Source organism: Cherax quadricarinatus, chromosome 62 (genome assembly GCF_038502225.1).
Source record: "Cherax quadricarinatus isolate ZL_2023a chromosome 62, ASM3850222v1, whole genome shotgun sequence".
In the NCBI taxonomy this organism is placed as follows: Eukaryota; Metazoa; Arthropoda; class Malacostraca; order Decapoda; family Parastacidae; genus Cherax; species Cherax quadricarinatus.
The window spans coordinates 18630905-18655904 of record NC_091353.1 but is presented as its reverse complement, the minus strand read 5'-3'; the positions used below and the strand labels follow the sequence as shown (position 1 = coordinate 18655904).

Here is a 25000-nt window from a genome sequence, read left to right as displayed (position 1 = left end):
CACAAAAATAGTTAATTATAAAATAGAATGCAAAGTGTAATAGTAAACTAAATGTAAAAACCTTGAATAACAGAGAAATCTAACATTGCACGAGTCCATTCTAGACCCCTATGAACTGTTCGCTGTAAACTTTTTTTTTTCTTTTTTTTTTTTTTTTTGGAGTTTTAAGCACAGGAAAAATAATCAAAGTCTGAAAAATCCTTAATTATACAAAATAATGCACAGTTTAACCCTTTCAGGGTCGAGAGGCCCTCTCCTAAACTTGTTCTCAGGGTCAAAAGTTTTTCAGAAAACAAAAAAAAAAGAAACAAAAAATTTTCTTATGAAAAGAAATTTGATGGAAAGATTATGGAATTATGCTCTCGCAAAGTTAGTGGTCTCGACGATGTTCACGCATTAGTGATTTCGCCGATTTTGAGCCCTATTTTTGGCCAATTCCAGTGTACTAGTCGACAAAAATCATTTCACTAGAACTCCAATTTTTTTCTATTGAATGAGTACGTATAAGAAACCACCCATTTACCGATTTTAACTATCCAATAAAGTGGTCAGAAATTAGCAATTTTGCCAATTTCACACAAATTTCAGAAGATGCCAATTTCCAAATAGGGTCCAGAATAAACAAGAAAGACATTCCTGGCACTAAAATGACATTTCCTCTGTTCATTAGTCACATCCCCATGCCCCTCTTACATTCTTTTGCTTTCCACTTTGAATTTTTATTCTCACAAAAAATAGAAGATTTACTGTTATGCAGACTACTGCATTAGTGTAGAAATGTTATAAATAATATCAGTGCACTTGTGAAAGAATATTAGACTCACCAGTTGACGTGTATTGGATGCGTGGCATGATTTGTTTACTTTTGAACTTAGGCAAGAATCGAACATTTCTGCTAATTTGAGCTCAATTTCAAGGAACTTTTCATTGTGAAACCAATCAAAATCATCTCAATTTCTGCTATGTCTTCCATTCTATAAAATGAAACCAGGAAAACTAGAATACAACCATAAATTTTACAATGAAAAGTACCTTGAAATTGAGCTCAAAGTAGCAGAAATGTTCGATTTTTACCAAAGTTCAAAAGTAAACAAATCATGCCACGCGTCCAATACACGTTAACTGGTGAGTCTAATATTCTTTCACAAGTGCACTGATATTATTTATAACATTTCTACACTAATGCAGTAGTCTGCATAACAGTAAATCTTCTATTTTTTGTGAGAATAAAAATTCAAAGTGGAAAGCAAAAGAATGTAAGAGGGGCGTTGGGATGTAATTAATGAACAGAGGAAATGTCATTTTAGTGCCAGGAATGTCTTTCTTGTTTATTCTGGACCCTATTTGGAAATTGGCATCTTTCGAAATTTGTGTGAAATTGGCAAAATTGCTAAATTCTGACCACTGTACTGGATAGTTGAAATCAGTAAATGGGTGGTTTCTTGCATTCATTCGATAGAAAAAATGGAGTTCTAGCGAAATAGTTATGATTTTTGTCGATTAGTACCGTGGAATTGGCCAAAAATAGGCCTCAAAGTGGGCAAAATCGCCGATGCGTAAACATCGTCGAGACCGCTAACTTCGCGAGAGCATTATTCCGTAAGTTTTCCATCAAATTTCATACTTTTGGTGTCATTATGATTGGGAAAATATTCTCTATCTTTTCAAAAGAAAACATAATTTTTTTTTTAAAATTTGGGCGACCCTGAGAACAAGTCTCTGAGAGGGCCTGTCGACCCTGAAAGGGTTAATAGAGAAAAAACCTTAAATAACAGAGAAAAAACATACTGAGACCGACTACAAGGTGGAGGTCTTTGTTAGGTGTACACAAACAATAGGAAGTGGGGAAAATTGGTGTGTGAGAAAAAATGGCACAGAATGTGAAAATTGGCATGGCTGTGTTCATCTGGCACCTGATTTTGTGTTCGTGACCAGATGCAAAAACTTGGTGAATTTTTTTGGTCATGAACTAATCTGTTCATGTTTGGAAGCATTTGTGATCAGAGGTTCCACTGCATCCCAAACCCCTCCTTTAACCCTTTCACTGTTGGTCCCATAACATTACGGCTTGCAAGCCAGTGTCCGTCCCGTAATATTACGCCAAAATTCTAGTGGCTTCGAATTTTACAAGAGAAAACTGGTAGGCCTACATATGAGAGAATGGGTCTGAGTGGTCAGTATGCGCAGTATAAAAAAAATCCTGCAGTACACAGTGCATAATGAGAAAAAAAAACTCCAACCGTGTTCTTGGTTTAAAATAGCAACTTTGTGGTGTATTTTTGAACAGTATTTATGGTTGTATCTTCATTTTCTTGGTCTCATTTGATAGAATGAAAGATATATTACAGAAAAAGAGATGATTTTGAATGGTTTGCAGACTAAAAGTACCTTGAAATTAAGCTCAAAGTAACAGAAATGTTCGATTTTTGCCAATGTTCAAGAGTAAACAAATCATGCCACACGTCCAATACACATCAACTGGTGGGTCTTATATGCTTTCACGTATATGCTGATATTTATACCATTTTACAATAATGCAGTAGTCTGCATAACAGTAAATCTTCAATTTTTTGTGTGAATAAAAATTCAAAATGGAAAGCAAGCATAATATGAGAGGGGCCTGGAGACATGGCTAATGAACAGAGAAAATGTTATTATAGTGCTAGGAATGTCTGCATTTTTTATTCTGGCCCATATTTTGAAATTGGTTTTACTTGAATTGTGAATGAAATTGGCCTAATTTCCAATCACTTTATTGGGTAACTGAAATCAGTAAATGGGCGGTTTCTTGTACTCAGTCGATAGAACAAATGGAGTTGTGGCGAAATAGCTATTAGTTTGTATTAATATTGGTAGAATCACCGACAATATGTTAAGTAAAAGGACACAAATGCAACTAATGTGATATTTTACTGCGGCAACGTTTCGCTTTCCAGGAGCTTTATCAAGCTGTTACGGCTTGATAAAGCCCCATGGAGAGCGAAACATTGCTACAATAAAATGTCACATTAGTTGCATTTGTGTCCTTTTACTTAACCCCTTGAGGGTCCATGCCGTAGATCTATGGCTATACGTTGAGGCTCCAAACAGTAGATTTACGCCAAAATTCCAGCGGCGTCAAATTTAGCGTGAGAAGGGTGGTAGGCCTACATGTGAGAGAACAGGCCTGCATGGTGTGTGTACGCCATTAACAAAAATTCTAGGCACCTGCATAGCACTGTGGGAACGCCACCTTGGTTACCTTTGTTCACCATGCCTCGTTGCAAGGCAGCTCTCACTCCAAGGCGAATTGGGACTCACCTCTTCCTGTCTGATAGTTCTGACTCTGATGGAAGTGGAAATGAAGACAAATTCTATGGCTTTGATCAATTAGTGACCAAAAGGAATGACCAGGATATCGAAAATATGTAGTGCAGAAAATCCTGACGATCCTCAACCTTCTACCTCTGGTGTGGGCATGTCTCAGTCACGTTCAGTTGTACCTCGTCGCAAGAGAAAACTAATATTTTCGCGTGGCCAGGCCTCAGATTTCACTAATGATGATGATAGTGACATGGATTGTGATTTTATTGCTCTTGACGATCATTCGAGTAGTGATAGTGACGAATCATATTCACCGCCGCATGCGCTCGGGTAGTGTTCCCCATGCAGTGCCCAGGGGGTGGAGTACACCCAGTGGCCCTACACCAGAAATAGACAGTGAAAGTGAAGATGATGTGGCTACACTTGGCATGGATAGACCACAGTCATCAGTAGGTGGTGGTAGTGGCGATGGTAGTGCCACAGCCAAGCATGACTCACCAGCCCAGGCTGGGACCCATGCCACTGACTCCTCAATTCAAGGACAAAGCAGAGCGTCAGCCACCAACCCACCACAATTACAACTACCACCACAACCAGCTTATGATGTCCAGTATCCACCAGCAAACCGTATCTGGGATTGGCAGCAAAATCCCAATTTTGTGAATTAAATTTGTATAAGACAAAAGATATATTCATATAGTCTAAAATGCTTTTTGTGGAAAACAATGGTTCAATTATATTCCTGTCAACAATGGATAAAAGGTTCAATGTGATTGTTGAAGTTATGATGTGGGAGTACATAGGTGAGTATGTGTGTACTGAGTAGTATTTAGCATTTAGTCTAGAGTGATTAAGTGGCTTTTGAGAAGAGTCTTAAACTGATTTTCAGACTGGGTTACTTTAATATCTTCTGGTAATGAATTCCATATTTTAGGGCCCTTTACGTGCATAGAGTTTTTACACAGTGTGATAAGGACACGAGGTATATCAAAAAGAGATGTGTGTCTTGTGTTGTGGTCATGTGTCCTGTTTAAGTTGGTGAGGAGAAGTTTGAGTGGAGGGTTTATATTTGCGTGTGAAGCATGGGTGATGAATGTTGCAGCGAGGAGAAGGCTGGAGGCAGTGGAGATGTCATGTCTGAGGGCAATGTGCGGTGTGAATATAATGCAGAATTCATGGTTTGGAAGTTAGGAGGAGGTGCAGGATTGCCAAAACTGTTGTCCAGAGGGCTGAGGAAGGGTTGATGAGGTTGTTCGGACATGTAGAGAGAATGGAGCCAAACAGAATGACTTCAAGAGTGTATCAGTCTGTAGTGGAAGGAAGGCGGGGTACGGGTCGGCCTAGGAAAAGTTGGAGGGAGGGGGTAAAGGAGGTTTTGTGTGCGAGGGGCTTGGACTTCCAGCGGGCATGCGTGAGCGTGTTAGATAGGAGTGAAAGGAAACAAATGGTTTTTAATATTTGACGTGCTGTTGGAGTGTGAGCAAAGTAACATTTATGAAGGGATTCAGGGAAACCGGCAGGCCGGACTTGAGTCCTGGAGATGGGAAGTACAGTGCCTGCACTCTGAAGGAGGGGTGTTAATGTTGCAGTTTAAAAACTGTAGTATAAAGCACCCTTCTGGCAAGACAGTGATGGAGTGAATGATGGTGAAAGTTTTTCTTTTTTGGGCCACCCTGCCTTGGTGGGAATCGGCCAGTGTGTTAATAAAAAATAAAAATAATGTAGAAGGCACATGAATAAGTACGGATGTTCTTAATGGTGAGCAGATTCAGACTTTTGAAAATTGGTGGAGTATGCTGGTGGGAGTGGGAATTCATTATCATTCTTACTGCTGCCTTTTGCTGGGATATGAGGGGTTTTAGGTGACTGGATGTTGTTGATCCCATGCACAAATTTCATATGTAAGATAAGGGTATATGAGTGTATGGTACAGTGCCAGGAAAGCTGATTGTGGAACATAGTGCCTTATCTTTGATAGTATGCCTACAGTCTTGGAGATTTTCTTGGTGATTTGCTGTGTGTGTCTGGAACTTAAGGCTACTGTCAAGGTGGATACCTAGGAATTTTCCCTCTGTGAGTCTTGTGACTGATGATCCATTTAGCGTTATGTTAAGCGGATCATTTGCAGCTTTGTTTCCAAACTGAATGAAATAGATTTTATCAGTATTCAGAGTAAGTATATTAGTCATCATCCAGGCAGATATTTTCTGCAATTCGGCACTGACTGTGTTTGCTAGTATGACCGTGTTTGGGTGGGAAAAGACATATGTAGTGTCATCTGCAAATAATATGGGTTGTGATGCATTTGGTAGATCACTGATGTAGATGAGAAAGAGGAGTGGTCCAAGGACACTTCCTTGTGGGACTCCTACTGTTATTGGTTGGGTGGAAGAGTTTGCATCATTTGCATACACATATTGAGTTCTGTTCCTAAGGTATGATTTTAGGTAGATGAGGGAGTGGCCTCTGATACCATAGTGCGTTAATTTGGAGTACAGCAGTTCATGGTCGACTGTATCGAAAGCTTTACATAAATCAATGAAAATGCCCAGCGGGACTTCTTTCTTTTCAAGTGCGGTATATATTAGTTCTAGCATGTGTATGATAGCATCATTCATGCTTTTATTATTCCTGAATCCAAACTGACAAGGGTTTAATATGTTGTGTGAGATGAGGTAGGAATAGATCTGTCTATGCATTAATTTTTCAAAGATTTTAGAGAGCAGTGGTAAGTTAGATATTGGTCTATAGTTATTCAAGTCAGCTTGGTCACCTCCTTTGTGGATCGGAGTGACCCTCGCTGAAATGTATTTGCTTTTTGCAACAATATTGCTTATGCCTCATGTCCATAAGCATAATATAAAATCATACTGGTCCACAGATCGGCTAATTTGTACCCGGTCTTCAGTGAAATTATCCCAGTGAACAGGTTTATCTTACTGTTACGTATATTGCACTTCTCTGACAAAACAAGTATCATGTGGGAGTTCGATACGTGGATAGGGTAAAGTAATACTCACGTAGGCTGGTAGTACGTATAATTACAGATAATGTGGGGAGCGCCCTAACAGCCGTAACCTTGTCTCCTTGCTCACTCTCGTAACACTGACTGGCCGCCCACAGTACCCATATGTGAGGGGGTCTTTGAATACTGCTGTGGTCAGCACAATATGAATAGACAGTGACTCAGGCAGAGACGGTTGGTAGTGAGTCAACTACTGGTACACTGGTTACTACTACTGAGAGCTCGGCGACGCTAACGTATGTCGTCCCAACATACAACTAATACAAACTAGAGATGGCAGGTATACGGCTTGGGCTGATTCTATACAATGTCAAAGTACACAACAATTAAACATTATAACATACATAAGTAGAACATTGGAATGGAAGCTTACGTAACTGAAACTGTAATGCAATACAAGGTATAATATAGCACAACTCATCGAATCAAACTCAACGTTGGGATTACACAGTAGAAGTGATAAAAAAAATTTGATCGATCGATCTGTATTCATGTGATCTACGGATTCTGAGGAAGGAATATATACAAAGAAGTGTTTAACAGAAAGCAGATTCGGTGCACTCAAATCTAGACTGTTAACTCTCAGAATGCGGAGAGAACATGAACACAAAAAAAAAAATTCTTGAATACTGATAAGTTGATACTGTAATTATTCATCTATACAGGTTATTTACATTTAACCCCAACTCTGCTAGGGTGAGATTGACATATGCAGAATGGGTGTCATCTCTGGGAGGATCAAACTCTGTTGCATTGGCTAACTCATGCTGTATTTGAGGCAAATCTGAATTGGATGTTACAAATGATACTTGAGGATTTCTCAATACCTGTCGAGTACGTAGGGAATAAAGACATTCAGGTTGATCGTCTGACTGAATATCAGAGGAAGAGAGTACAGGATCAGGAGGATTGTCAGAGTCTGTCACATTAGTCTGGGTTGGAACATCATTATCATCACATACTAACTTCATATGATCTAAATGCGATTCTTTATACTGACCAGTACTAATCTCTCTAACCTTATACTTATTACCAGTGATATGTTCAACTACTCGATAAGGACCAACAAACTTTTGATCAAGCTTTGGCATTGCAGACGTTTTGTTAAAGTTAATCAGCATAACTCTCGAACCTACTTTGATTTTGGATGGCTTTGCTCGAGTGTTTGCGACTCTTGTAAATTCTGCTGTTGATTTATGAAGTGTTTCACGGATTCTTCTAAAAACACTTTGAGCTAAGCTGGTACGAGTTGCTATGAAATCATCAGGGTTGTAATTTGGTTTCGGATTAAAATATAACAACTCATAAGGCAAACGTTTATCTACACCGTACAATGCATAATGTGGAGTGTCACCTATAGAAACATTGTAAGCAGAATTTATAGCACACTGCACATCAGGTATAACTTCATCCCAAGTTTCACTGTTGGGATTGATAGTGGCTCTCAAGACATCAAGTACTTTCTTATTGGTTCGTTCTGCTAACCCACTGCTGGCAGGATGATGAGGAACAATGGTGGATTTAGAGATCTTGCACAAGGTACACAAATTTTCAAGAATCTCATTACAGAATTCACCTCCATTATCTGTTACTAGGGACTTAGGGGTGGTATGCCTGCAGATAATGCGTTCTTTAAACGCTTTAGCTACTGTCTCGGCAGTCTTATCTGCAATAGGAACTAACTCACAATATCTGGTGAAATGGTCTACCATAACACACAGATGTTTGTTGCCCTGGAGGGAACATTGGAAATTAGTTAACAAATCTAGCGCAACTCTTTCCCACGGTTCGCTAGTAGTTGGATATACTTGGATCAGATTAGGGCCATTAGCATTGCCTTTATGTTGCATGCAGACACTACATTTCTTAACATACTCAGAAATATCAGTTGCCATACGAGGCCAAAAGTATTTCAATCTGGCTTGTTTTACTGAACGATCCATACCAGGGTGTGCAACACCTGGTACATCGTGAACTAGCTGTAAGGCTACATTCACTAGTGACTGTGGAATTACTAACTGGTATACTCTTCTGCTAGGAGTACCCAACTCGGCTGTTCGATACAGTAATTCTTGGTTCATGACAAAGTCACTGATGGGTGCTGGTGGCTTCACAGTCAGAATAAGATCTTCCTGGAGCAGGAATCGAATCACACCAGACCACATGGGATCTGTTCGTTGAGCATTCTTTACATCTTGGTACACTGGTTACTGGTTACTACTACTGAGACAAGTCTGACAAAAGTGACAGGTTATACAAGATCAGAAATGTTTTTATGTATCTGAAACAAAAGTTCAACATGTACTTTTAACCATTCAAGAATCTTGTAATTGACGAGTCTTTGATTTTGTTCAAAGGTAGACTACATTCAAGCAGTATATACTGAGCAAGAGGAAATGCTTTGGTATAAAACTGTTTGTACTCTGTGACTGTGACAGTGGACTGGTATTGGATATTATTGTATACACGGGAAGTAAAACATTGAAAGATACCAGGATGTTTTTGGGTATCTCATGTGACATTCTGAGAAGCATTACGGCACCTTATCTTGGTAAGGGGCAGACATTATACTGTATACTGATAACTGGTACACAAGCCCTTTACTCAGTAATTTCTTGCGAGAGAACATGACAAATATGTGTGGCACAGTGCGTTCTAATCATAAACATATGCCCAGGTTCAACGCAGGCACTCGTTGTGATGAGGTGCAGATGTTTACTGCCAATGACATCATGGCATTACGGTGGCATGGCAAAAGAGATGTCACATTGTTGACAACCATTCACCCTAACGAAATGGAAGACAGTGGCAAAGTTGATAGAGTGACTAAAGAACATATTCGAAAACCAGTGACAGTGATTGATTATACACAAAACATGTGCTTGGTTGACAAATGTGATACGCAGATTGGTTTTGTTGATTGTGTTCGTAAAAGTTACAAGTGGTACATGAAACTTTTCTTCCATCTCATGGACTTTTCAATGCTCAATGCATATAATATGTACCAAATGAAGACTGGCAACAGACCACCGTATGGTGAATTTTGTTTGTTTGTTGTCAGACAACCCATAATGAAGTACCAAGTAACAACACCGGCTATACAAAACCATCCTTAAACTCCTCAGGAAATACCCAAGTGTTTGAGGAGGGAAGGTGATCACTTCATAATACAGCTTCCTGCAACTATGAAGAAATTTGCTCAGAAGAGACGTGTTGTCTGTGCACAAACAAAACGATGGCAACAAAGACGCAAAGACACTCGGTTTATGTGCGAGGAATGTAAGGTACCTCTGTGCATGGTGCCTTGTTTCAAGGAGTTCCACAAGCTGCAGCAGTTCTAAAAACATGTCCAGTGACTGTACATATATTTTTTTTTTTCAACAAGTCGGCCGTCTCCCACCGAGGCAGGGTGACCCAAAAAATAAAGAAAATCCCCAAAAAGAAAATGCTTTCATCATCATTCAACACTTTCACCACACTCACACATTATCACTGTTTTTGCAGAGGTGCTCAGAACACAACAGTTTAGAAGCATATATGTATAAAGATACACTGCCAATATCCCAAACCCCTCCTTTAAAGTGCAGGCACTGTACTTCCCATTTGCAGGACTCAGGTCCGACTATATGAAAATAACCGGTTTCCCTGAATCCCTTCACTAAATATTACCCTGCTCAGGTCCCAAGTACCATTCGTCTCCATTCACTCCTATCTAACACGCTCACGCACGCTTGCTGGAAGTCCAAGCCCCTCCCCCACAAAACCTCCTTTACCCCCTCTCTCCAACCCTTTCGAGGACGACCCCTACCTCGCCTTCCTTCCCCTATAGATTTATATGCTTTCCAAGTCATTCTCTCCATTCCCTCTAAATGATCAAACCACCTCAACAACCCCTCTTCTGCCCTCTGACTAATACTTTTATTAACTCCACACCTTTTCCTAATTTCCACACTCCGAATTTTCTGCATATTATTTACACCACACATTGGCCTTAGACAGGACATCTCCACTGCCTCCGTCTCCTCGCTGTTGCATTTACCGCCCAAGCTTCACACCCATATAAGAGTGTTGGTACTACTATACTTTCATACATTCTTTGCCTCCATAGATAACGTTTTTTGACTCCACATATACCTCAACGCACCACTCACCTTTTTTCCCTCATCAATTCCATGATTAACCTCATCCTTCATAAATCCATCCGCCGACACGTCAACTCCCAAGTATCTGAAAACATTCACTTCTTCCATACTCCTCCTCCCCAATTTGATATCCACTTTTTCTTCATCTAAATCATTTGATACCCTCATCACCTTACTCTTTTCTATGTTCACTTTCAACTTTCTACCTTTACACACATTCCCAAACTCATCCACTAACCTTTGCAATTTTTCTTTAGAATCTCCCATAAGCACAGTATCATCAGCAAAAAGTAACTGTGTCAATTCCCATTTTGAATTTGATTCCCCATAATTTAATCCCACCCATCTCCCGAACACCCTAGCATTTACTTCTTTTACAACCCCATCTATAAATATATTAAACAACCATGGTGACATTACACATCCCTGTCTAAGACCTACTTTTACAGGGAAGTAGTCTCCCTCTCTTCTACACACCCTAACCTGAGCCTCACTATCCTCATAAAAACTCTTTACAGCATTTAGTAACTTACCACCTATTCCATATACTTGCAACATCTGCCACATTCCTCCTCTATCCACTCTATCATATGCCTTTTCTAAATCCATAAATGCAATAAAAACTTGCCTACCTTTATCTAAATACTATTCACATATATGCTTCAATGTAAACACTTGATCTACACATCCCCTACCCACTCTGAAACCTCCTTGCTCATCTGCAATCCTACATTCTGTTTTACCTCTAATTCTTTCAATTATAACTCTACCGTACACTTTTCCTGGTATACTCAGTAAACTTATTCCTCTATAATTTTTACAATCTCTTTTGTCCCCCTTCCCTTTATATAATGGGACTATACATGCTCTCTGCCAATCCCTAGGTACCTTCCCCTCTTTCATACATTTATTAAACAAAAGTACCAACCACTCTAACACTATATCCCCCCCTACTTTTAACATTTCTGTCATGATCCCATCAGTTCCAGCTGCTTTACCCCCTTTCATGCTACGTAATGCCTCACGTACCTCCCCCACACTTACATTCTGCTCTTCTTCACTCCTAAAAGATGGTATACCTCCCTGACCAGTGCATGAAATTACCGCCTCCCTTTCTTCCTCTACATTTAAAAGTTCCTCAAAATATTCTCACCATCTACCTAATACCTTCATCTCCCCATCTACTAACTCCCCTACTCTGTTTTTAACTGACAAATCCATACGTTCCCTAGGCTTTCTTAACTTGTTTAACTCAGTCCAAAATTTTTTTCTTATTTTCATTAAAATTTCTTAACAGTGCCTCTCCCACTCTATCATCTGCTCTCCTTTTGCACTCTCTCACCACTCTCTTCACCTTTCTTTTACTCTCCATATACTCTGCTCTTCTTACAACACTTCTGCTTTGTAAAAACCTCTCATAAGCTAACTTTTTCTTTTTTATCACACCCTTTACTTCATCATTCCACCAATCACTCATTCCTCCTGCACCCACCCTCCTATAACCACAAACTTCTGCCCCACATTCTAATACTGCATTTTTAAAACTATTCAAACCCTCTTCAACCCCCCCCACTACTCATCTTTGCACTAGCCCACCTTTCTGCCAATAGTCGCTTATACTCACCCGAACTTCCTCCTCCCTTAGTTTATACACTTTCACCTCCCTCTTACTTGTTGTTGCCACCTTCCTCTTTTCCCATCTACCTCTTACTCTAACTGTAGCTACAACTAAATAATGATCCGATATGTCAGCTGCCCCTCTATAAACATGTACATCCTGGAGCCTACCCATCAACCTTTTATCCACCAATACATAATCTAACAAACTACTTTCATTACGTGCTACATCATACCTTGTATATTTATTTATCCTCTTTTTCATAAAATATATATTACTTATTACCAAATCTCTTTCTACACATAGCTCAATTAAAGGCTCCCCATTTACATTTACCCCTGGCACCCCAAATTTACCTACTACTCCCTCCATAACATTTTTACCCACTTTAGCATTGAAATCCCCAACCACCATTACTCTCACACTTGATTCAAAACTCCCCACGCATTCACTCAACATTTCCCAAAATCTCTCGCTCTCCTCTACACTTCTCTCTTCTCCAGGTGCATACACGCTTACTATAACCCACTTTTCACATCCAATCTTTATTTTACTCCACATAATCCTTGAATTAATACATTTATAGTCCCTCTTTTCCTGCCATAGCTTATCCTTCAACATTATTGCTACTCCTTCTTTAGCTCTAACTCTATTTGAAACCCCTGACCTAATCCCATTTATTCCTCTCCATTGAAACTCTCCCACCCCCTTCAGCTTTGTTTCACTTAAAACCAGGACATCCACCTTCTTCTCATTCATAACATCCACAATCATCTCTTTCTTATCATTTGCACAACATCCACGTACATTCAGACTTCCCACTTTGACAATTTTCTTCTTCTTATTCTTTTTAGTAATCTTTACAGGAAAAGGGGTTACTAGCCCATTGTTCCCGGCATTTTAGTTGACTTTTACAACATGCATGGCTTACGGAGGGAAGATTCTAATTCCACTTCCCCATGGACATAAAAGGAAAAGTAATAAGACCAAGAACTATTAAGATAAAATCAAAGAAAACTCAGATGAGTATGTATAAATAAATGTGTACATGTATGTGTAGTGTGACCTAAGTGTAAGTAGAAGTAGCAAGACATGCCTGTAATCTTGCATATTTATGAGACAGACAAAAGACACCAGCAATCCTACCATCATGTAAAACAATTACAGACTTTCGTTTTACACTCACTTGTCAGGACGGTAGTACGTCCCTGGGTGGTTGCTGTCTACCAACCTACTAATACTTACGAAATAATAATTCAAATTGCTTCTGCTAGTTGGCACAGCTGGTAAGCAGTAAACACGTCTACATCCCTGTGGAGTAAGTTCTCTTGTGCTTCTTTGCATTTTTTTAGTCATTTGGCCAAATTTCTTTTTTTCAACCATGGGTCCTAGTGATCTACTGCAGTTAGCCTCAAAAATACTCTGTTTTCTCGTACAGTAAGAACATGGGAAGATACTATAGCCAAGTTGGGAGAGAAAAGGCAGACACTTCTGCCGCTGCCACTGCCTCTGCCACCATATCATGGCCTATTTTATTCACCATAGAGCATATATCATGTTTCTGTGCTAATTATATTGTTTATTATGTCATACTAGATGAATTGTGATAGATAAATAAGCCGTAGAGTTGATAATAGCGTCATATTCAAGCATTTTTTCTCGTCTCTCCAGAGTGCAGAAACGAATTAATGGTTTTTCAATTAATTTAAATGAGGAAAATTAATCTGATATACAGTGGACCCTCGCCTAACGATATTAATCCGTTCATGAGAGCTCAACGTTAGGCGAAATTATCATTAGGCGAATTAATTTTCCCCATAAGAAATAATGGAAATCAAATTAATCCTTGCAAGACAACCCAAAGTATAAAAAAAAAAAATTTTTACCACATGAAATATTAATTTTAATACACACAAACTGAAGAAGAGATGTACAATACATGACACTTACCTTTATTGAAGATCTGGTGATGACTGATGGGATGGGAGGAGGGGAGAGTGTGGATGGTCTTAGTGTTTAGAAGGGGAATCCCCTTCCATTACGACTTGAGGTATCAAGCCCTTTTCCAGGGTTACTTCCCATCTTCTTTTAATGCCACTAGGACCAGCTTGAGAGTCACTGGACCTCTGTTGCACAATATATCTGTCCATAGAGGCCTGTACCTCTCGTTCCTTTATGACTTTCCTAAAGTGGTTCACAACGTTGTAAGTGTAATAGTCACCAGCACGGCTTGCAATAGCTGTGTGAGGGTGATTTTCGTCAAAAAAGGTTTGCACTTCAAGCCACATTGCACACATTTCCTTAATCTTTGAAGTAGGCAACTTCTTCAATTTCTCTCTCCCCTCCTCCGAAGCAGTTTCCTCAGGTCTGGCCTTTTGCTGTTGAAGATGATCTAGCAGCTCATCAGTGGTTAGTTCGTCATTGTCCTCCTCCATCAACTCTTCCACATCCTCCCCACTAACCTCACCAATATGAGCACTAGTTCCAGGCATTTTTTCCTGTTCACCTGGGTGTTAGTCAACTGTTGTGGGTCGCATCCTGGGAGACAAGATTAAGGACCCCAATGGAAATAAGTTAGACAGTCCTCGATGATGCACTGACTTTCTTGGGTTATCCTGGGTGGCTAACCCTCTGGGGTTAATCGTTTCTCGGTAATTGTTTCATGTTAAGCCATACCAACAACACACTCTCCACATCGTCGAGTAATACAGCTGATGGTGGTGCAGCAACAGCAACAGCTGACTGTGGTGCAGCAGCAGCTGTGGTGCAGCAACAGCTGACTGGTCAAGCAACAGCTGACGGTGGTGCAGCAGCAGCTGACTGTGGTATGATAGTATTTCTCACCCTTTTTACCACAGGGTTGGCACTAGAAGCTTTCTTGGGGCCCATGGTCACTTATTTTGCAGGTGAAATCACTAAAAACGCTGTGATAATATGAAATGTTCCGATTGTATGCTTCGATGTGACCGTGGAGGCTGGCTTGTAAACACTGCCACCCACGGAACAAGTGAGGCTGGCTCAGGCCACACGTGGACGCGTCTCGGATGAATCGCGTTGAGCGAGATTTTTAGCAGTAGGAGAGGCAAAATTTTTGCGTTAAAATGTATCGCTAGGTGGATTTAACGTTATGCGATACCATCGCTAGGCGAGGGTCCACTGTATGAGTAAATTGAGTTACGAGCTAGCTCCTGGAGCGGATTAAACTCCTAAGTCAAGGTTCCACTGTATTTAGAAAAAAAAAAACTATCATTTCATAAGAATTTTTTTTTTTTTTTTTTAAATTTCTCGACCCTGAGAACAAGTCTGGGAGAGGGCCTGTCAACCCTGAAAGGGTTAAGAAACTCATGTACTGATCAGAGAAATAGATAACTGCACTCGGTAGGCGCAATACTTGCGCTAGCTGAAATTAGTGCCAGATTAGTGATGGAAGTGAATTAGTGATTGCTGGATCAGTGATGGCCAACCTGTATAATGCAATCCTTCATTGACTATGTTTTGCCCACACAGTGGGCTTTATCAAGTCACAAACAAACTTGATAAAGCCCACTGTTTGGCCAAAATGTAGTCAATAAAAGATCACATTATATTGCATTTGTGTCTAATTTTCAACCGTGTTGGTATTTTATACCATTGATCTCCATCGTGGAAAAGGGAGTCAAAAGGAAAGTCAATGAAGAGGGAAGTGGGAAGTTACAGGAAGCAGAGGAAAAACTCATACAGTCAAATTAAATGGCAAGAGAACTTACTATCAAGTTCTGGAAGATTGCAGAGCTGACCAAGAAACATATCCAGCTGTCTGGAGAAGTCTTGCAGCTCACGTTGACGCTGTTCCTCAGCTGCTTTCTTCTCAGCATACCTTCCCAGGGCTTCTTGCAAGGATTCTTCAAGTTGCTCGTAACGAATCCGTAGATGATCATCCCTGCTTAGTGTCTTCTTTGCTTCTTCAGTCTAAGACAAATAAGATTTACCATACAATTTTTCACTCTTCATCACCTACTCACAGCTAGTAAAGCACACAGTAATAGAAAGAAATGAAAGATAATAGTGGCTGTTCTCTAAACCAGTTTTATTTTATTGACAAACACACTAAATCCCACCTCATGCTGGTTTATATACAAAACCAGTCAATGGGACTTGTCAGTAAAATAAACCAGGTGACTACATGTTCAGTTAAGAACAGCATTAACATTCATTTAACCCTTTCAGGGTTTCCGACATACTAGTGCGGCTTACGCACCACGATTTTTGACGTACTAGTACGCCTAAATTCTAGCGCCCTCAAATCTAGTGAGAGAAAGCTGGTAGGCATACATATGAAAGAATGGGTCTATGTGGTCAGTGTGCACGGTATAAAAAAAATCTTGGAGCACACAATGCGTAATGAGAAAAAAAAAAGACTTTGACAGTGTTTTTGGTTTAAAACAGTGACTTTGCACTGTATTTTCGTATGGTATTTATGATGGCATTTTAGTTTTCCTGGCCTCATTTTATAGAATGGAAGACATATTACAGAAATTGAGATGATTTTGATTGATTTTACAATGAAAAGCACCTTGAAATTGAGGTCAAAGTAGCAGAAATGTTCGATTTTTACCAAAGTTCAAAAGTAAACAAATCATGCCAAGCGTCCAATACACGTCAACTGGCGAGTCTAATATTCTTTCACAAGTGCGCTGATATTATTTATACCATTTCTACAATAATGCAGTAGTCTGCATAACAGTAAATCTATATTTTTGTGAGACTAAAAATTCAAAGAAAGAGGGGCCTGGGGACATGACTAACGAACACAGAACTTCTTATTCTAGTGCCAGGAATGTCTGTCTTATTTATTATGGACCCTATTTGGAAATTCGCATCTTCTGAAATTTGTGTGAAATTGGCAAAATTGCCAATTTCTAACCACTTTGTTGGATAGTTGAAATTGGTAAATGGGTGGTTTCTTGTACTCATTTGATAGAAAAAAATGGAATTCTAGTGAAATAAGTATGATTTCTGTCAACTAGTACACAGGAAGAGGCCAAAAATAAAGCTCAAAGTGGGCGAAATCGCCGATGCGTAAACATCGTCGAGACCGCAAACTTCGTGAGAGCATAATTCCGCAAGTTTTCCATCAAATTTCATATTTTTGGTGTCATTATGATTGGGAAAAGATTCTCTATCATTTCATAAGAAAAAATAATTTTTTTTTTCCGAAAAATTTTCAACTCTGAGAACAAGTTTAGGAGACGGCCTCTCAACCCTGAAAGGGTTAAGACTGGAAAAACCATCGCCTAGTTTGATGAACCTCGATTTCTGCTGTGATTGGAAATGGTATGGTCAGAATGTGGGAGAATGGGAGATTCACAGCATTATTGTAAAACCAACAAATCTACAGCAACTGCATTATATTATCATGTCAACATGGATTAGGATGGCCCAGGAATGTTTTTAACACTGATGAATCCATGCCATGAAGAATTCAGGCTGTTCTGGGGGCAAAATGGAGGGGGGAAGAGGCCCTACCCAGTACTCAAAGGGTGTACCTAATAATGTGGCCACTGGGTGTATTTGCCAGCTGCCTCAGCAGACCATGAATTAAAAAAAATTAACAAATGTTAACAAACAAGAATGCCAGCTCACCTTATCTTGAATCAACTTCTTCAGGTTTTGTACATCTTTCTTCGTCTGCTCTCTCTTGTTATGTGCCGGTTCAAATTCTCTGCGCATCTTCTCTAAATTGCTGCAAAGTACAGCACGTTCGTCTTTGTGCTTAAGATGTACCTGATGAAATAAATTAGACATTATCATTCATGAGTTACTATTAACATTCATGAGTCAAGTTTCATGATACAGAAAACACTATTGTATATCTTTAAAGCTAAGTTTTCAAATACAGGACTTTAGTAACAGTCAAAGAATGAGGCTGGGAAGAGGGAAAAAAATAATAAAAAATTCTGTGAAATGTGCATTAGAGGAAATCTCTCCTCAAGGTTACACAAGGGCATCATCCCCTGAAAGGGTAAGTATGAAATTTGGTATATAGCAATTTTTCAAGGGTCTAGAAAATTACAATATAAAAACATATGTAAAAGAAGAAAATTAAAAGTGAATATAGAATAGAGTAAGGTGATGAGGATAACAAAAAAAATAATAGGTAGCAAAAGATTGGATATCAGATTGGAGAGAAAGAGTATGGAGATGAATGAATTCAGGTATTTGGCAGTAAACATGTCAGCAGATGGGTCTATGAAAGATGAGGTGAATCAGAGTATTGATGAGGGGAAAAAGGTGAGTGGTGCAATGAGAAGTCTGTGGAGAAAAAGGACTTTATCCATGGAAGCAAAGAGGGAAATGGATGAGAGTATAGTTATACCAACACTCTTTTATGGGTGCAAAGCATGGGTGGTGAATGATGCAACAAGGATAAGGCTGGAGGCAGTGATAAGATTTCATTCAGATTTTTAACCCCGGAGGGTTAGCCACCCAGGATAACCCATGAAAGGCAGTATGTCATCGAGGACTGTCTTATTTCCATTGGGGTTCTCAATCTTGTCCGTTTCCTAGGCTGAGCCCTTCCACGCCTTCCTTCCACTACAGATTTATACACTCTCAAAGTCATTCTTTTTATTCCATCCTCTCTACATGTCTGAACCACCTCAACAACCCCTCCTCATCCCTCTGGATAATAGTTTTGGTAATCCTGCACCTCCTCCTAATATCCAAACTATGAATTCTCTGTGTTATACTCACACCACACATTGCCCTCAGACATGACATCTCCACTGCCTCCAGCCTTCTCCTTGTTACAACATTCACCACCCATGCCTCACACCCATATGAGAGCATTGGTAAAATTGCACTCTCATACATTTCTCTCTTTGCTTCAATGGACAAAGTTCTTTGTCTACACAGACACCTCAGTGCACCACTCACCTTTTTCCCCTCGCCAATTCTATGATTCACCTAATCTTTCATACACCCATCTGCTGACACATCCACTCCTAAATACATTGTATCTGAATACTTTCACCTGGTCACAGACTGGGCCAAGGGGGCATTGATCCCCACAACCCTCTCCAGGTATACTCCAGGTAGTGGTACCATTTTTATATGGGTGTGAGACATGAGTTTTGACCAGCAATAAAGGAAGCAGTGATAATGTCATGTTTGAGAGCAATGTGTGACATGAATATTATACAGAGAATTCATGACATACAAATTTAACCCTTTCAGGGTCCGTGCCGTAGATCTACGGCTTTACGTTCAGGGTCCAAACCGTAGATCTACGCCAAAATTCTAGCGGTGTCAAATTTAGCACCAAAAGGCTGGTAGGCCCACATGTGAGAGAACGGGTCTGCGTGGTGGGTGTGCGTCGTAAAAAAAAATTCTAGGCGCCAGCATAGCATTGTGGGAACGCCGGCTCAGTTACCCTTTTTCACCATGCCTCGTCACAAGGCAGCTCTCACTCCAAGGAAAACTGGGACTCTCCTCTTCCTGTCTGATAGTTCTGACTCTGATGGAAGTGGAAATGAAGACGAATTCTTTGGCTTTGATCAGTTAGTGACCGAAAGGAATGATCAGGATATCGATAATAGTGCAGAAAACCCTGACGATCCTCAACCTTCTACCTCTGGTGTGAGCACTCCTCAGTCACGGTCAGTTGTACCTCATCGCAAGAGAAAACTATTATTTTTGAGTGGCCAGGCCTCTGACTTCAGTAATGATGATGATAGTGACGTGAATTGTGGAATTGTGATTTTATTGCTCTTGACGATCATTCGAGCATTGACAGTGAGAAAACATATTCACTAGTGAAGCGTCGGTATATACACAGCAGCATGCGCTCGGGTAGTGTTCCCTATGCAGTGCCCAGGGGACGGAGTACATCCCGGAGTACATCCCGTGGCCCTACACCAGGAATAGGCAGTGAAAGTGAGGATGATGTGGCTACACTTGGCATGGATAGACCACAGGCATCAGTGGATGGTGTTAGTGGTGATGGTAGTGCCACGGCCATGTGTGACTCACCAGCCCACGCTGGGACCCACACTGCTGACTCCTCAGTTCAAGGACAAAGCGGAGCGTCAGCCACCAGCCCACCACAACCACAACTACCAGCACAACCAGCCTATGATGTCCAGTATCCACCAGCAAACCATATCTGGGATTGGCAGCAAAATACCAATTTTGTTCCCAAGCTCCACCAGTTTGATGACTCTCAAAGTGGAATTCTACCAACTTGTTCCCTTGGAAATACTGCAAATGAACTGGAATTCTTTGAATTATTATTTGACCAGCCACTGATAGAAACTATTGTCAGGGAAAGTAACAAGTATTTTGAGTACACCATGGCAAATACGATGACACCACCACAGTCAAGACTACACCGGCGGAAAGAGACAGCTGTTCCAGAAATGTATTTGCTTTTTGCAACAATAATGCTTATGCCTCATGTCTAAGCATAATATAAAAGCATACTGGTCCACAGATCGGCTAATTTGTACCCCGGTCTTCAGTGAAATCATCCAAGTGAACAGGTTTATCTTACTGTTACGTATGTTGCACTTCTCTGACAAAACCAAGCCTGACAGAAGTGACAGGTTATACAAGATTAGAAATGTTTTTTTGTATCTCAAACAAAAGTTCACCATATACTTTTATCCATTCAAGAATCTTGTAATTGACGAGGCTTTGATTTTGTTCAAAGGTAGACTGTCGTTCAAGCAGTACATACCGAGCAAGAGGAAATGCTTTGGTATAAAACTGTTTGTACTCTGTGACTGTGACAGTGGACTGGTATTGGATATTGTTGTATACACGGGAAGTAAAACATTGAAAGATACCAGGATGTTTTTGGGTATATCAGGTGACATTGTGAGAAGCATTATGGCACCTTACTCAGTGATTTCTTGCGAGTGAACAAGACAGATGTGTGTGGCACAGCACGTTCTAATCATAAACATATGCCCAGGTTCAACGCAGGCACTTGTGGTGAAGAGGTGCAGGTGTTTACTGCCAATGATATCATGGCATTACGGTGGCATGACAAACGAGATGTCACATTGTTGACAACCATTCACCCTAACGAAATGCAAGACAGTGGCAAAGTTGATAGAATGACTAATGAACATATTCGAAAACCAGTGACAGTGATTGATTATACACAAAACATGCGCTTGGTTGACAAATGTGATATGCAGATTGGCTTTGTTGATTGTGTTCATAAGAGTTACAAGTGGTATATGAAACTTTTCTTTCATCTCACGGACATTTCAATGCTCAATGCATATAATATGTACCAAATGAAGACTGGCAACAGACCACAGTATGGTGAATTTTGTTTGTCTGTTGTCAGACAACTCATAATGAAGTACCAAGTAACAACACCTGCTATACAAAACCGTCCTTGAACTCCTCAGGAAATACCCAAGTGTTTGAGGAGGGAAGGTGATCACTTCATAATACAGCTTCCTGCAAATAAGAAGAAATTTGCTCAGAAGAGATGTGTTGCCTGTGCACAAACAAAACGACGGCAACATAGACGCAAAGACACTCGGTCTATGTGCGAGGAATGTAAGGTACCTCTGTGCATGGTGCCTTGTTTCAAGGAGTTCCACAAGCTCCAGCAGTTCTAAAACCATGTCCAGTGATTGTAAATATGTAAATATATGATAGAACATTAGTATTATACAATATTTGTGCATGTTTATTGTAATAAACAACAGTGGTAAACAATAATATGATAATAACTTTAGTGCAGTTATTGTGTTCAATACAGTGAGTTTATATATATACATTATATACAGTATTGGTCTCTCAGGCCCCAAATGTAAGTAAGAAAAGAAAAAATTAGAAAAGAAAATAAAAAACTATAAAAAACGTAAAATAAAGAAAGGCGCGGTTGCGGAAATCATCGATGTTGCCGCCACCCGGTCATTTTGGGTCAACTTCCCGCCGCTGTATCTTGGTAAGTACCAATCAGAATTTTTCTTTGTTTTATCACCTTCACAAAAATATACTCTTTAATTTTGTAAGAATTTTTTTTTTTTTTTTTTTTGGGGGGGGGGGGAAATTTGTTGGAAACTGGGGCAGCCCTTCCAGTTTTGGCCTAGGATCCTGAAAGGGTTAAATATGGGGTCACCAAGGATATAATTCAAATGCTGAGGAGAAGTTGGTGAGGTGGTCTGGGCATGAGGAGACTGGAGAGGGATAGAATGATAAAGAAGGTGCATAAATTTTGGGGGAGAATGTAGGAGAGGTAAGGGTTGTCCCAGGAACGGTGTGAGGGACGGGGTAAAAGAGACTCTGAGTTTTAGAGGCTTGAGCATCCATCAGCTTGTGTGAGCATTAGCTAAGAATGAATGGGGGCAAGTGGTTTTTATGACTTAACATGCTGTTGGAGTGTAAGCAGGTTAACATACGTGAAGGAATTCAGTGGCACCAGTTCGCTATCAGAGGGGTAATCTTAATTATGTCAACACATTTCAGAGGGCTGAAGAGGGGTTGTTGAGGTGGTTTGGTCATTTAGAGAGAATGGATCAAAGTAGAATGACATGGAGAGCATATAAATCAGTAGAGAAAGGAAGGCAGGGTAGGGATCGTCCTTGAAAAGGTTGGAGGGAGGGGGTAAAGGTTTTGTAGGCGAGGGGCTTGAACTTCCAACAAGCGTGTGTGAGCGTGTTAGATAGGAGTGAATGGAGACAAATGGTATTTTGGACCTGAAGAGCTGTTGGAGTGTGAGCAGGGTAATATTTAGTGAAGGGATTCAGGGACACTGGTTATTTTTATATAGCTAGACTTGAGTCCAGGAAATGGGAAGTACAATGCCTACACTTTAACCCTTTGACTGTTTTCGACGTATAAATACGTCTTACGAGCCAATGTTTCTGACGTATATATACTCAATAATTCTAGCGGCTTCAAATCAAGCGGGAGAAAGCTGGTAGGCCCACATGTGAGAGAATGGGTCTGTGTGGTCAGTGTGCACCACATAAAAAAAATCCTGCATCACACATTGCGTAATGAGAAAAAAAAAACTGGTCGTTTTTTTGGAATAAAACGCCGACTTTGAGGTGTATTTTCGTATAGTATTTATCGTTGTATTCGCGTTTTCATGGTCTTAGGTGATAAAATGGAAAACATATTACAGAAATAGAGATGATTTTCATTACTTTGACAATGAAAACGACCGTGAAACTGAGCTCAAAGTAGCGGAAATGTTCGATTTTTACCAATGTTCAGGAGTAAATAAATCACACCACACGTCCAATACACGTCAACTGGGGAGTCTAATATTCTTTCACTAGTGCACTGATATTATTTATACCATTTTTACAATAATGCAGTAGTCTGCATAACAGTAAATTTTGTATTTTTTTGTATGAATAAAAAATCAAAATAGAAAGCAATAATAATATAAGAGGGGCCTAGAGATATGACTAATGAACAGAGCATATGTTATTTTAGTGCCACGAATGTCTACCTTGTTTATTCTGGACCCTATTTTGAAATTGGCACCTTTTTTAGTTTGCGTGAAATTGGCCAAATTGCCAATTTCTGACCACCATATTGGGTAGTCCAAATTAGTAAATGGGAGGTTTCTTGTACTCAGCTGATAGATAAAATGGAGTTCTAAAGAAATAGCTATGAGTTTGGTCAACTGGAACAATGGAATTGGCTGAAAATAGGGCTCAAAGTCGGCGAAATCGCCGAAACGCATATGTCGCCGAGACCGCTAACTTCGCGGGAGCATAATTCCATGAGTTTTCGACCAAATTTCGAACTTTTGGTGTCATTACCATCGGGAAAAGATTCTCTATCATATCATAAGAAAAACTAATTTTTTTTTTTCAAAAATTGAGCGACATAGAATGACAGTTTCAGAGAGGGGCCTGAAACAGTCAAAGGGTTAAAGGAGAGGTTTGGGATATTGGCAGTTTGGAGGGATATGTTGTGTATCTTCATACGTATATGCTCTAAACTGTTGCACACCTACCATCCGACTTACGACCTGCTCCACATACGTCCACTCGACTTACGACCGTGCATCTGGCAGCTGGGCTGGGCCAGCTGATGCACACCACTGTACAATATTTGACAATACTCGCGGGGCAATGTGCCATGCAGGCAGCATCAGTTTGAGTAACCCTGCCCTATCAGCAGCATCATACTGTATTAACTGTACTAACTGGACAGTAAATTTCACCATGGCCCCTAAGATGAAGTCTGAATCTTGCACTAGAGATTGTGGCAAGAAAGGCTCTTACTCTCGAACTCTCTATTTGTTTTCACTGTTGCACATAAACCTGTCTGTATCTGTCTGCCTGTATCTCTGTGTGTCTGTCTGTCTACCTGTGTGTCTGTCTTTGTCTGCTTGTCTGTCTCAGAGCCACTCATTAAGAGCGTACGTGGTCTTGAAGACGTCATATTAATAATGATAATAACAATAATAATCACTGAGGCGCATTAAATGTGTATAAAACGTTAATATAGACATTTTGCTTAATCCATCTATGATTTTTTTTTCAAAATTATATAATAAACATGCTACATAACATATAAATTAACAAATATGAGATGTTTTTCTGGTCGGCTTGACAGTGAACAGGAATCATTCGTGTCCGGGCTGGTAACAACAACAACAACTTTTGTTTACATAACTCGTGAACATTCTACATTCCTCATTCTCTCTCTCATTTATTCATTTAATCTTGTTTACTCACCTCTCACTCTACATTAAAACTACAGATATTTTAAGGTAAGTAATGAGTAGACACGATTATTATATTAAAGCTTAATAATAATAATATTAATATTAGTACATATGTATTATTGTAATAATGATTATTAATATTATTATTAATTTAGGGCACTGGAGCACAGATCCACTGTATAGCACTTTGTCTGGATTTTTTGGGTTATCCTAGGTAA

General features: G+C 39.9%; 1 protein-coding gene across 1 annotated transcript in view; it reads right to left on the bottom strand.

Annotated features, from left to right (window-relative positions):
* Window positions 1-25000, bottom strand: part of SMC5 (structural maintenance of chromosomes 5) — a 454493-nt gene that overhangs the window by 424450 nt on the left and 5043 nt on the right. Inside the window, exons 3-4 of the mRNA XM_070098521.1 lie at window positions 17711-17851; window positions 15835-16036 (exon numbers count right to left, since the gene is read on the bottom strand). Of these exons, the coding sequence (XP_069954622.1) occupies window positions 15835-16036; window positions 17711-17851 (343 nt within the window). The remainder of the gene's footprint in view (window positions 1-15834; window positions 16037-17710; window positions 17852-25000) is intronic.